Source organism: Akebia trifoliata, unplaced genomic scaffold (genome assembly GCF_017979445.1).
Source record: "Akebia trifoliata isolate Shusen 1 unplaced genomic scaffold, ASM1797944v1 Contig00608_ERROPOS3031104, whole genome shotgun sequence".
Lineage (NCBI taxonomy): Eukaryota > Viridiplantae > Streptophyta > Magnoliopsida > Ranunculales > Lardizabalaceae > Akebia > Akebia trifoliata.
Window position 1 is genome coordinate 735,010 of NW_028237131.1, and position 14,374 is coordinate 749,383.

At 35.4% G+C, this 14,374-nt stretch overlaps 1 protein-coding gene and 1 pseudogene across 4 annotated transcripts; one reads left to right on the plus strand and one right to left on the minus strand.

Moving 5' to 3' along the window:
* Positions 1-553: 553 nt before the first annotated feature.
* LOC147381272 (RNA-binding S4 domain-containing protein) lies at positions 554-8,539 on the plus strand. Of its 4 annotated transcripts, none has more exons than XM_086430666.1 (10): positions 554-714; positions 2,013-2,125; positions 2,440-2,571; positions 2,661-2,734; positions 2,850-2,955; positions 3,502-3,570; positions 4,063-4,127; positions 4,273-4,371; positions 7,615-7,714; positions 8,102-8,539. In XM_086430666.1, the coding sequence occupies exons 1-10, from the start codon at positions 570-572 to the stop codon at positions 8,162-8,164; spliced, it is 966 nt and encodes a 321-aa protein (XP_086286792.1). In that variant the 5' UTR covers positions 554-569; the 3' UTR covers positions 8,165-8,539. The 4 variants fall into 4 exon arrangements, with proteins under 4 accessions (XP_086286792.1, XP_086286793.1, XP_086286794.1 ...); XM_086430667.1 differs by having other exon boundaries at positions 555-714; positions 2,016-2,125; XM_086430668.1 differs by having other exon boundaries at positions 555-714; positions 2,019-2,125.
* A 2,092-nt stretch (positions 8,540-10,631) lies between these two features.
* LOC147381273 (protein GRIM REAPER pseudogene) lies at positions 10,632-11,099 on the minus strand (annotated as a pseudogene).
* Positions 11,100-14,374: the final 3,275 nt, after the last annotated feature.

The window sequence follows — 14,374 nt, forward strand, 5'->3', positions numbered from 1 at the left end:
TATATTTTAACAAACATATAATATAAATTATATACTTTCTAACTTCTTATTTGATCGGGTCATGATTGATCTAGATCATATCCAATAAGATATCAGATCAGATTCTTATTGGAATCCAAAACATCAATCCTTGCAGTTTAGGGTTACCCAATTCTTTAAAAAGGAATCAAAGCACAAATCGATTAGAATCAAACCAATTCATGGTGGCGAATTCATTATCGTTGACCTTAGTGTTTACTGACTAATGAAAAATGACAAAATACCCTCATGCTCATAATATAAATAAAAAAAAGTTTGATTTTTTTTCTTCCCAAAACCAGCTATCTTCGTTCCTGAGTAACGAATCACAAACTTTAACCCGTATTCAAATCAAGAGAACCGACGAATCAGGTAATCATACATCCAGAACCGAAGTTATTGAATCGTAGTGGATCTGATTTTAGGTTGGAGTGGGCCACGATGATGTGCCACGTAGAAAAGAATTCGAAAGTCAGATTTAACCTGACTCCCGTGAGTACAGGATCCAAAGCAGTAGTTTTAAGCCCTTTGTTTCCCTTGCGCCAAACGAAATGGCTGCTGCCACCATCTTTGCTGCTCCAGTTTTTCCAAGAAGAATAGTTGGAGCACTTATAATTCCTCGGATTGCTAGAACCATCAAACACCGAATCCTTCACAGTCACTCTGTTTCTCTCACAACTTCGAATTCTTCTTCAGGTGTATATTTTTTTTATTTCTTTTTGAAGTTGAAACAGTAGATTCTGTAACTCTATCGAGTATCAAAAGTTAGTATCAAATGAAGAAAAATAAAATTTTGATGTTTAATTTGTTCCCAGTCAGTTAAATATTATTTGTATAGAAGAGGAAAATATCAGCAAACTTGAAGACATTGTAAAATTGATTCAAGTGTTTGTTTCACTCTGTAATCGTCGCATTTTTTATGTAGAATTTGTGCTAATTTGTAGTAATCTTAAGTACCCATGAAGAAATTGTTGAACTGATTCAAGTGTTATTTTAAGCTTTGTTTCTCTCTATAATCGTCACATTTTGATGGTGAGTTTGTGCCAATTTTTGGTAATTTTAGTACCCATTGGCCAAAATTTCCCAATCTATTAATTTTTAGATTTACGAAAGTGTTTATTTTAACTCTGTGGTTCTCTCTGTGATCGCTTTCTTGGATTTTCTTGTTTCCTAAAAGTTCAATTAGCAAAGGGTGTTTATTATTTATTACTTTTTCATGAATACTACTTCAAAATATTGGAAGTCAAATAACAACATGTTCATAGAGTGACTGTGACTCATATGAATAGGTTGAGATAGATGAGTTGTAAGACTAAGAAATATATAATTAGAAATAGTTATATCTGAGGGAAACTAAGGATAACCTAAATAGGTCATAAATTGATGGAAAGTCAAATATGGCAAGGGACACATTAGTCTGAAGGAGCGGTCTGGTACAAATTGAAGATTCTAAAAAAGTGAGAGAACATGATGTGGATAGAGTTAGTAAGTAAATATCTGAAGATAAAAAATGAATTTACAAAAGATTCATATTGACCGCACCCAATATTTAGCACAAGGCATTGATGATGGTTATGAATGCCACTTATTTATTGTCCCATGCAATGTGGACATAAGAAGTTACAATTAACCTTATAATCTGCAAGATTGTCTGCCTTGTTGGTGTGCATTGTATGACTGCTTTAATGCACACTTATCCTCCTAAGATAGTGAAGGGTACCTAAGAGAACATGGGTCACCTTTTTTATCAAATTCCCGTACCGGTGATGAATCTTGGCAAAACCTATTGCCTGATTATTAATGGTTATTATTGATTACATTACTGATGGACATACATTTTTATAAATATCTCATTTGCGGTTCCAAGATCAATTAGATGAAGTGATATTATTGTTCTTTTATTCGTTATCTACATATAATTCAAACCTAAAACATTTAACGTGATAGCTGAAGACCAGTATTTCGTATAGTTAATGATATTCTGTGATATTTAGTAGCAGGGATATGTCATGTGGTGCATGCTTTAAAGAGAGATGATGCTGATGTTTTACTTAAAGGAGTGGGAGACAAAAATACCGCTGAGGCTATTAAGCATATTCTTGAGATGGTATTTACATTTCCCATGTTTCAATGTTTAATTCTATGATGCATTTCAAGAACATGGTACTTCTTGCTACTGCAGAATTGACACTATCTGCTCACTGAGATGGATGCGAAATGTGGTAATGTAGGAAAAAAAATTATGAAAGTTTCAGATCCCTCTCTGATTAGTGCTTGTGCGCATCAACTTTGCTCATTCTGTATCTATTTTCAGTTTTTTTAGCAATGTAATCTTAGGAATCGTCGGGTGAAAAAGCTTCTAATTGTATGTATTCTTACCTTTTGAACTGATTTTCATTCCAACTTCCAAACTTCTGCTAGGCAAGACGAGCATCGTCTAGAAGAGAAGTTCTCCACACAGACTTTCTTACCCCACCAATATTGAAGGAGTCAATGCTTGTAATGGAAAAACTAAGTGACGTCAAAGCCGTAGCTCAAGGAGGATATCCTCAGGTTAAACCAACAAATGCTGGTTCATCTTGTGTCAAGCTGTAAATTTCTTATCCAGATATATATGATGATTTATTATCCAAATTGCTTAGGCTGAACGTTGCCGGCTTTCAGTTGGACATTCCGAAGCTATGAAAAATGCTCCAGATGTAGTTGCGGCACTGAGGTCTATTTACTACCTTTTTCACTTTTCAATTGGATTCAGTTGTTGGCTTTTGTAGCATCTAATATGTCAACTAGTTTAACCTTTATTTATATGACTAAATAATTACTCCTTCCAGTATCACAGGAAACTTTGGGTTTCAACCTTCTTCTCATGGTGACTTCCTTGGATCAATACTTGGTACAGGGATTGCAAGAGATAAGGTTGGGGATATTATCTTACAGGTATCATCTCCAATTTACCCGGATAAATGCACAGTTTGGAAGCTCATATAAATTGTTTGGGGGAAGTTTATGAGATTGTGGGAATTGCATAGTTTTAAATCCAATAATGTGTGTGTGACACTTAAGATTTTTCTTAGTTATTTAGGGTTTTGAGCTTATGATACGATAGATTTAACAAATGTAAAAATGCATATTCCTAGTATTATAAATCCTTATTATAATATATAAGAGAATAGTAGGACATGTAGCACTCATGCAAGGGGCCAAGTCCAGTCTTATCTTCCTTTTTCATCTGGAAGGTAAGATAAGTTGGTTACTATTCAAAGGAAATTCACATTGATTTTGTGGTTGTAATCATCCAATCAGGTTGAATTTGATCTGAGAAAGCTCTTAGTAGGTCCATTATCTTAACCCATGATTTTGGTGTTACATATGCTGATATTCGATTTATCGATTTTATCGATGTCTATAATATTCAGGCAATAGATCTAGATTTGACTAATTTTGTGTGGTTTTTATTTTTGTCTTCTGTTACCTGCCATTCAGGGTGAGAAAGGGGCTCAAATTCTCGTTATCCCAGAACTTGTTGACTTTCTTGTGTCATCATTGAACAAGGTAAGCTTCCTTCCAATGTATAACTTTCCAGAATCTGTTGATTAAATGCAAAAATAGAAATTTTCTTTGGAAGTGCAATATTTTATTAATATTTCGTTTTGGTCCACGAGGAAATGAAAATTCCGTGGTATAGTTTTGGAAATATGGCAAAATTTAGTATCATAGATAAAATTAGTACCGTCTATGTTACTCAGGTCTTCGAAATGGGTATCATGCCTATATTGGAACTTCAATTTAGATGCAAATATCTAAGTTTAAAGGGGTCAGTTCTAATGATGTAATGGTTGGTTGGCATTATCCTTACAACGATTATGACAGTATCATAATGGTGTTATATGGTGGAGGTGGGACCCATAACTAATGTTAAATAACGTTAAAAAGTCTGTAAGAAAATTCCACTAAATTTTGGCTTGTAATGTTTGAACTTTGGTTTGCATTCAATGTAACGGTCATCATTTGGCATTTTCCTTCGCTATTTGTTTCATCTTTCAGGTTGGTAATGTTCCAGTCTCTTGCGCAAAGATACCCTTACTTGCTTTAGAGTACGAACCACCGAGGTCAGACTTCATTATCCCGGGTCTCCTCCTTCGTCGTATTTCTTTTGAAAGGACATTTGTCGTATTTCTGTTTTTCAGGTTTCCATTTCCATGATAAGTTTCATAATCAACTGAAGATTAAAAGATGGTTTCTTACTTATTGTAGGACTAAATCATTTAAAGCCATTGAAGCATCGTTGAGGGTCGATGCTGTAGCTAGTGCTGGATATAAGATTTCACGTTCAAAATTAGTTGATTTGATCAGGTACGACCTCTTCCAATGCTCAGACTCCAATTGTTTTTATTGTCTCTTTCTTCCAAAGGACGCTACCCAAGCAACAGTTTACACCTCAGCAACCTAAAGGAAAATTGAACACTGCAAGAATACATGGGATATTTGTAGACGAGTGCACAACATTCTTTAGGAACTCCTAATTGCACCGCAACTTGTTAAACATGGAATTGAAACTAACTTTGCACTTTCTAAAACCTAGACTGACATGACTTTGTTTGTTGTAGTCACATATTTGTTCCAAAATTAAGTCCTACTACAGTGCAGCTACCAAACCAAAATAGATCTTTTCAATTAATAACAACTAAATGTGCTTAGTCAACCCTAATTAAATCTCAAGTGCAATAAGGTTGGTTGAAGCAAATTTAAATGCCTACACAAGATGGTTTGCCTCTGTGAGGCAAGCTGTAAGCCTTGAGGTTGCATGAAGTATTTGCCGTGATTTAAAAAATATAATAATTTTTAAAAGAAAAAATCTATAAATAAGTCAACTATATATAGAAATAAAAAAGCAAACAGAAAATAAACTTGTTGTTTGAGAGGCCAAAAATTTAGAAACAAAGAAGATACAAGGTGATCGAGGTGAACTACCAAGAGAGAAGAAAGAAAGAAAGAAAGAAAAACCTACAAAGCTAAACAACTAGATAACAAACACGACCCCATCTTACTAGGAGATCCTCAAAGACAACCGTCCCCCCCCCCCCCCCCCCCTAAAAATGTTAGAGATTTCCCCCCAAAGAACAAAAAGAAAAGACTGAAATCACAATGTCCTGCAACGAGAGCTATTTGTCTTCGAAAATGCATTTGTTTCTTTCCTTCCAAATACCCCAAAAAATAGCAAGAGGTGTCAAGTTCCGAAGTATACACTTCGCTTCTCTGAAAGAAATGCCTCAATAGAACCAAAACTCGAACAACAAACAAATCGAGCTTGGAAAGTAACCCACTAGACCAAACAAACCAAGAAAATGCTCCTAGATCTGTTGTGCAACCCAACAATGCAGCTAGACACTGTTTGTTGACTCCCTGTCTTCGTTGCACATCCTACAAAAGTTCGGAAACACAAACCCTCTTCTCCGGAGAAGGTCCTAGGTGGGTAGTCTCTCCAAAGCTGCTGGCCAAGCCAAATATGAAATTTAGAAGGAACTTTAGGCCCTCAAATTGTTGAAGTGGGAAAAGAGATCGAATTAAGGGCACAAAAGTGAGAGTGAATTGAGCGAATTGAGAAAACCCCACCCTTGCTTCCAACCCACAACCTTTTATCCTGGGAGCCGGTTTCAAAAGTAGTCTCCTCCAAACATCTCAGCAAAGACCCTAACTCCTCACCCTCCCATTCGTTGAAGCTTCTTCTGAAGCCAAAATCCCAAGCTATCTCTCTTCCTTCTCCTATTTTATGTTAAGAGAAGAAATTGCCTCCCCTTTTATTGTGAACAGTCCATAAAAGGAAAGGGAATTTCTCCGAAAAAGGAATATCTCTACACCAACAGTCCTCCGAGAAATAGATCCTATTTCCCCTTCCTACCTTGAATCTCACTCTTAAGAATACCTCTCCACAGCCCACACTCATAATGACCCTTGAATCTCCTTATTTTAATTGGATAGTTGAAATTAGATTTAGGGTGTAGAAAACATTATAAATACTTGCTTCTTGTAATTTTCTTCAATGATGAATAAAATTGAGATTGAAGCTTTGATATTCTCATTAATGATGTGGTGTGAGGACATTTTGGAGAGAGTCCAATATAATATTTTTTTATTCTTTTATTTTTATTGATTTCTTTTAATTCCTTATTCCTGATTTTCTTGATTCTTGAAACCCCTTTCTTTATTTTTGATTCTTAATTCTTGAATCCTTTATCTTTTCTCTTAACCTTTAATCATTATTTAACCATTTTCTCTACTTTACAACAATTGAAATAAAATTTTCATCTTACCTCTTGGGTTTACCCTATCTTAACCAAAATTCTTAACCTAATCCCCAACCAGATTTCCATAAATCTCCTATTTTTCCTAAATCAAATACCATTATTTTATCCCCTCTCATTGTCCTGTATCACATCCACCCGAACCTCCTCAAGCCCAAACCCCCTTTGTTCTTAGCCAAGCACATACCTTTCCAACTCATCAAATAAAGCTTTCTTGACCCATCTTTGTCATTCAGTAAGAATATCTGTAAATTTTATCTAACTTGTTCTCCGCACTTCTTGGCAACAAGAAGAGGAAGGAAATAATTAGGGATGCTTGCCTGAGAGCTCTTTGTGAGAGTCAATTTTTCTTCCCCCTTGATGCCTCGCCTTCCATGTCCCAAGATGATTTTGTAACCGTTCAATAACCGGATCCCACAGAGCTTGACTATTGTATGCTGCCCCCCAAAGGCAAACCAAGATAGGTAGTAGGTTAGCAACCCACCTGAAAACTGCTCGACGCGGTCCATAACTCCACACTAGGAGCATCACCCACTGCAAATACATTACTCTTTCTATGGTTCACCTTGATTCTTGACACAATCTCAAAGCAACCCAGAATGCCACACAAGAATCTCAGTTGAGGCTCCGAAGAATCTATAAACACTAAGGTATCATCCAAAAACTAAGATGAGATATGCGAGGCCCACTAGGACCAGACGCGATGCCCGTGAGTTCCCCATCTCAACTGCTTTGTTAGCTCTCCATTTTTAACCATTTACCTTAATGATTAGCAGTTCAACAAAAATCTAAGACTCTTCTTCATGTTCTTTTTTCTTTTTTAAAGCTTTTTTGATCACAGAAACTATTTTCAAAAAGTCTTTCTTGTTACCCTCGAGGAATTTGTAAGATTCACGTGTGAGACTGATCCATGTGTTTTAGCTCAATACTGGCCCAAAAGTAGGCAACAATCCATCGGAGCAATCACACAGTACAATATTCGGAATATTTTTATCCAAAAGAAAATGAAGAAAGAACAATCTGAAGCCCAATATGCATGTCTCAACCATGCAAACTTCTCTACCGACCCCCGCATATACAAAAATATAGTACTCTATACTAGAGGATCAGTTACAAGCTTAACAAGTTCTCCTCAAGCATCACATATAGTTCACAACTCCCTGATTTCATTAGTTTACATGTTACCATTGAAATAATTGCAAGTCTTTTCCATCATCATCAAAACTTGCTCTGATAGCAAAAATTGTTGCTGTACAATGCAATGTGGAAGCTCTAATATCTAATCTATTTTCAGTAATGGAGATGTGCGTGTGAACTGGACACCTGTGACAAAAAACGGGACCATTCTCAGAACTGGAGACATTGTTTCAATTAGTGGTAAAGGAAGGCTGAAGGTGAGCTATAAAATTTGATCAAAAGTGGTCTTTTTATATCTACTTCAATACTAAATCATATTTTGTTTGAACCACACTCAAGTGTCCTGTCATGGTCTAATATGTAAACATATCCTGAGGGTATCAACACGGTAAGTTGGTAAGGTGTGTGAGTAGTAGTGCCACATACTTGGGATCAAAAGTCCATAATATTCTCCCTTATACCTATCAAGGAAACCAATTTTTTTTTTCACATTGGACCCATTTTTCTGAAGTAATGTGGGTAGTCTGAAGCAATACAATACTGTTGTTCGTAGAATGGATTTGTTTTTCCCCTTCCCGAGAGTATCATTGCAATTCATATTTTTCTTTGTGAATATCACACAACTAGAACTTTCTTTGATGCAGGTAGGTGAGATAAACACAACAAAGAAGGGAAAGTTTGCAGTTGAGCTCATCCGATATTTATAATCTGTAATACGAGTTAAAGTTTTTAACAGTTTCTTCATCAATTGTGGCCATATGGTCGTGTGAACTTCAGTTTCATTCAACATTCAATCGTGTCAGATTTGTTTCAATCTTCATCGTGGAATTTGTAATGGGTAAGATATTTCCAGTATAACTGAGAGTTATGACCGAGCAGATAAGGAAGAGATCAATTCATGAAATCAAAGTATGAAACACAAAGGCAGAATAGCAGAAAGCAGCACATGAACTACCAACAACAGTTTTTTCTTTTCGAAATTTAATGTGTGATTTTGTAGGTAATTTTTCTTCTGTTTTCTTGCATTGCATCTGTTCAACACTTTGTACAAGAAATAAAATGTCCCCTTTTTTAATTTTTTATATAGTTTTTGTTCCATTGCTATTCCTGGATATACATGAAGGGGAAAAATGTTGTTTGACCATGTTAGATCATAGAGTCGATCTGATTCGTGGACAACCCTACTTATGGATTTGTGTGCAAATCGTTGGTAGCAGTTATTATCCCTTAATATGAGAGCTTCTATTGCCACAGCAGCTTTTACTAGCAGCACCTCAAGATGTATGTTGATTTTATAGTGATTTACATACGAAGGGCGGTGCTGTTAGCTTAAAAAAATCTCTCCTTAATATGACAGAAGACTAAATAGTGGAACAATTTAAATTCAGGTGGCATTCGAAGGCCCTAAAGAGACAGATTCTCCTCACTAAAAATCAGCCCATTCCGAAACTTCTAATCCCATCAAAAATGGTTTATATAAATCGGACAGTCCACGATTTTTCAATTTGTAAATTAGGGTTAGAAGTTTTGGAATGAGCTGATTTTTTGTGAGGATGATCTATTCACCATAGAGATCCGCCAAAAATCAGCTCATTCCGAAGCTTCTAACTCATGTTTTGAAAAATGTTTGGCACTCTTTAGGGCCCTCCAACCGCTTCCCTCAGCTTTGCTACTGTGTCAAACCACATCAATGGTCTCTCTTCATCTCCCAAGTCCCAGCCACTGTTTCTAGTTACTACTATAAAAAATGGTGCCAAATTTAGGCAATTAAGTATTGAAGATACAAGATGGTAACATAATACTTGCAAAAAAAATGTATAAAATTATCCTTGAAGATCACGAAAACAGTTCAACATAGTTTATATTGCCAAAGAACAGCAATATAAACTAACTTTTCTTATTAACACAAACAATGAAATTAAATATGTTGTTTAGGTACTGACAACCATTTTAATTTTTTTAATCTCAACCCACTTTCCATATCTTCTATTTCTCCAAAGAAGTTCTTTGGATTTGGGATTCTACTTTGATAAGAAAAGCTCTTTCAATTCTAAAAGTACTGGTTATAAGAACGAGAGAAATTTCCGAAAAATATATGACCCTTTTTGTACTTCCATATTTTCTTCTCCCTCTTTTTTCTCTCCTCTAAATGCATTTTTGTGAAGCTAACTGCAAGTTAAGATTACGTGAAACACTTGTTTAGTTTACAAAAATTCAGGTTTTAGGACCCTTCTTATGGAAAAATCATCTTCAGAATCAGATCTCGGATATTCAGTCTTCTAAAATATAGAATGTGATCTCATTAATAGAACTTCATGTTTGAAGAAAAACATGAATCATTCCCATGGAATTTATCGAAGAGCAGACAATCATTCACGTTGCTTCCATTGTTCTTTATATCCATTTCTAAACAGACCTCCATGTTCATAAGCTGAGCTTATTTAATTGAATTTGATTAAACCCATTGGTCTTGTAGAATCATATGTTGCATTGCCCGCTATTGCACGAAATATTTCTAGTACACAAAATGAAATATCGCAAATCTACTACATTGCCACCCCAACGGTAATGGGTCGATGGGAAATAAACAAAAAAAGGAAGTTTTGGATTCAGATACAATAGTTCAGAAGGATCTCAGCATCAAAGAGAATTTTAGGTCGATCTCGTTTTGAGAAGTAGTGCACTTCTATAAGAATCACAATTGCAAATTTTCTGTGACTTTACGTATTATTGGCTTCTAGCAAACGTTGGAAGCGGGAAGCTAGTTTATGTAGAATCACTTTTCAAATGCATTCCCAAATGCCATCTTAAGAAATACTCACATGAGTCACATCTAGTAATGCTTTAAAAAAAATCTCAATGCTTGGAAACAAAAGCTATATAGAAATACATACTGTTAAACTGAAAAACATTATAGTGTGATTAAGAATCTCCCCACAATCCATTAAACATAAAAACTCAAAAAGGGAAAAACACACAAACAAGTATCACCACTATTCTTTTATTGACCAAACAAACTAGTTTACATAATCCTTGTATACCCAAAAGAAGATTAATAAACCCTTTCATGTAGATATAGAGAACTACCATCTACTCTTTATTTTGTCTCCCCATTCTCTCATTCTCTCTATCTCAACTCAGCTGCACACTACTCTTTAAAATTCTTAAATAAAATCAAGCATACCCACAGTTTCCATACTCACATTTCAGACCAGACGAGCACTTGACACGGCACTTCCCACAATGATCAGTGTTGTAAGCGACATCGGTGCAAATGCCATTGCAGCAAAGCTCACCATATCCACATTTATGTTTACAGCTTCCACAGTTGTTCCGATCACCGAGTACATTACGACAATGTTTCTTGCAACATTGAAGAAGCCCAGTCCCATTGTTCACCGACACATTGTTACATATATTATGAGAGATGGGATGACAACGTGCACCCTTCTTTATTTTTTTTGGTTGATATCGGGGGTTGGGTCGGGCATTTAGACTAAGGGGCTGAGCATCAACAATGTAGTCTTCGCCATCTTCTATATCAGTGATGGTGGTCGAGAAAGCGGCACAAGAGTGTAAGAAAATTAGGAGGAGAGGGATTGTGACAGAGAGAATGGTAGTAATGTTGATAAGAGTAGCCATTCTCGCTGTAGGGGAGGTGCCCATAACATTGAGAATTAAGGGACGTGGGGGGTATTTGAACTAGTAGGTCTCCCATATAATACTCCATAATCTAAGGGAAGTTGTACTTTTTAGTCTTAATCTCTCCCTAAAATTCTTATTTGGTTTAATTGACTGACATTTAATGGGTTTTAATAGGGCTCTAGATTCTAGCTTCCATGAATTAATATTTTTCTAGTTTCTATGAATTAATATTTTGTTTTAATGATATGGGACTTAGTCCCCCTATAATACTAAAGTGATAGGTTATAAGTATGTTTTGAAACTCGTAAAGTCAACTCAAAACTCGGCCAAGTCAATTCAATTTGATGTGATTTTGAGTTGACTAAGTACTCAACTCGCTCACGGCCAATTTATCGAATTTACTTGAGAACTTGGCCATGTTATAATCCCTAACTTTATGTCCACCCGAAGTGTTTCAGTGGATTCGATTCTATAATGCATGAATTGTTGAAAAAAATTTCTGCTCACCGACTTTTTCCTCACAAGTCTCACAGGATCACGCGTCGACTCCACATGAATTGAGGGCATCCCCAAACTTATAAAAGTGCCCTCATTAGAACTGCAAGTGTCGCACATTGGATAGTTTTTAAGCTCTGTGAGGAAAAAGTCTGTAAGCAAACTACTACTCAGGATTCTTTGATGACGATGTTGATGAAGGTTTTTTAGGGGTCTAGCCTAGAAGTATCCCTTAATGATACCAACTACAAAGGTACTTTTGGATGCCCATAGCATGTCACTATGTGTAGGTTTTCATTTTAGATATGAGTGAAAAACATCTATGATTTTGTGTGCACCTCCACTTCAGCAATGCGTGAACGATGTCAATTTCATTCTCACTAATAAGGATATTTTGATGTGAACACAATCAATACCTAAAAAAATGAAAGTCTGAGTGGTGTGAAAAATTAAGCCCATCTTTGAGGTTGAAATCTTACGCCTTTCAACAGGGCAGCAACTTGGGTGGGTAAAACCCAAACTCGCTTGGTTGAATCTAATCTTAGGTCAGGTATGGGCATAGTTAGCTTGGGTTTGGATTAAAAAAAAATGCCTAACTCAAATTGGATTGGGCTCGAGCATGGGTATCAGCCAATCCAATTTGTTTAAACCTGAACTGATTATGATTATAATTTTGAAATATTTCTTATCTCAATTTCTTTCACATTCATAATTCATATTTCAACATATATGCTTTTGTTTATCAATATATCAAAATTAACGTACGAATATTTTCATTAGATAAATAATTATTTTATTTTAAGTGAAATTGTCATGCAATGATTATATTACAACTTTAAATATTTTTTTCTTCTTGAAAATTACGATTATTAATAAAAGTTAATTATTTTAATTAATCTTATTATTTTTTCCTCTCTTTAAATGTGCTTATAATTTTAAGTATATAAACTTTTTGAAATAAATTTTTAAGAAAAATAATTGTAAATTTTTAGTTCTTTTACACACAACTTATCTTTATATAACCCCATAGCAATACTAAATTGCCTAGTATTAATGAAGAATGCATTAACCCGACCTGATTAGGATTTGGATTGAGCATTTCATGCCAGAGGTCGGGTTGGTGTTTGTCAAGTTTGGCTTAGGCGGGAGTTGATCCCCAATCGGGCCGGGTTGCAACCCTACCTTTCAAGATACTCTTTCTTTCAACCCCCAAGGTAGTTATTTCCAGAAGTCATTTTTTCTAAGGTTTGAACACGAGATGGAATGCTAGCTCTAATATCAAATGATTCCAACCCAATAATACATAAAAAATGCTTATGCGTTAGTGGTGTAGAAAGTTAAACCAATGTTTCTTTCGAGTCTCTGTAATTCTCATCACAAAAATCATGATAAACCCTTTTTTGACATTTGATTTTTGCATAAATCGATCAAATATACTTTCAATTGAATGTGATGAATGAAAAGCCAAAAGTTTGATTTAAAATAATTAATAAGTTTAATACATATTGTGAATAATCATTATAGTAATAATTCAAGATCAAGACACGTGACTAGGACACAAATCCCAAGAATCTTACAAGATACGCGTGGATCCGAGACCGAGAGATGACCTTACAAGTCCAAGAGATGTCGAAGGGACACATGGATCTAAGTCGAAGAGATATCAAATTAAAGAAGTGGATCTAAAATCAAATCCCAAAATACACAGAATCAAAATGAGGACCGAAAAAGAAAGAAAAATATCCTAATTGATACACCAAATTTGAAGGGAGATGATATCAAGGAAAATCATACTCAGATCATGGAGGGATCTCTATAAATAAGAGAGGAGTAGCATGCAAAAAGTACGTTTTGATTCTGATAAAGGGGGAGAAACTCTACTTATTTTTATACTTATTTTCTAATTAGATGGTCGGAGAGATTATGGTATAGGCAGCCCTACCACTCAGGATGAACAAAATCAAGATCAGATGTGCAGATCTCAAGGTAACATGAGAAATTGCATCTACACATATATAGATATAGAAAGTTAAGCCAATTTTTCTTTCAAGTCTTTGTAATTCTCATCACAAAAATCTTGATAAACCCTTCTCGGCATTTGATTTTTGCATAAATCCATCAAATGTACTTTTAATTGAATGTGACGAATGAAAAGCCAAAAGCTTGATTTAAAATATTTAATAAGTTTAGTGCATGTATTTATTTGACTCATCCGAGTTCACTCACTATGTTGTTACAGTCAGCCCAGCAGATCGATCATCTTCTTATACGATCCTCTAGATTCACAACACACGAATCTAACGATTGTCTACTATTATAAAAATAATAGCTATAAGTTGCCGACATACGCGATGATCTTCTTATCCGGAGCGAAACGCGTAAAACGAGTGAGAGATCACGAAATCCAAAGTCAGATCACGACCCACGAAGTAGAGAAGCTCCACGTGTATCGATCTCGTTTGCTGATCTAGACTCCAATAAACAAATCGTGACCGCACAAATCTTGATGATTGTTTATCTCTGCCTCACGTGTATAGTTGACCGTCACACGTGCCTCGACCGCACCAATTCCCTTACCATTGCCAACTAGACTACACGTGTTGACTCGGATCATTAACTCATCTGCTTCCACGTTCCACAAATACCCCTGATCATCTTAGATTACTACTTATATACCCCCATCAAATTTGTTTCCAATTATTACATTGGGGTGTGGATTACTAACCCGGTCCGATAATAATAATAAATAAAAAAACTAAATAAAGAAATAAAATTAA

Excerpts from the sequence above, each read along its gene's own strand:
- LOC147381272 (XM_086430666.1), top strand. The coding sequence starts at position 570 with ATGGCTGCTGCCACCATCTTTGCTGCTCCAGTTTTTCCAAGAAGAATA. Across the intron at positions 715-2,012 it reads AACTTCGAATTCTTCTTCAG|TAGCAGGGATATGTCATGTG; the intron begins GTGTATATTTTT and ends TGTGATATTTAG. Across the intron at positions 3,571-4,062 it reads TTGTGTCATCATTGAACAAG|GTTGGTAATGTTCCAGTCTC; the intron begins GTAAGCTTCCTT and ends TTCATCTTTCAG.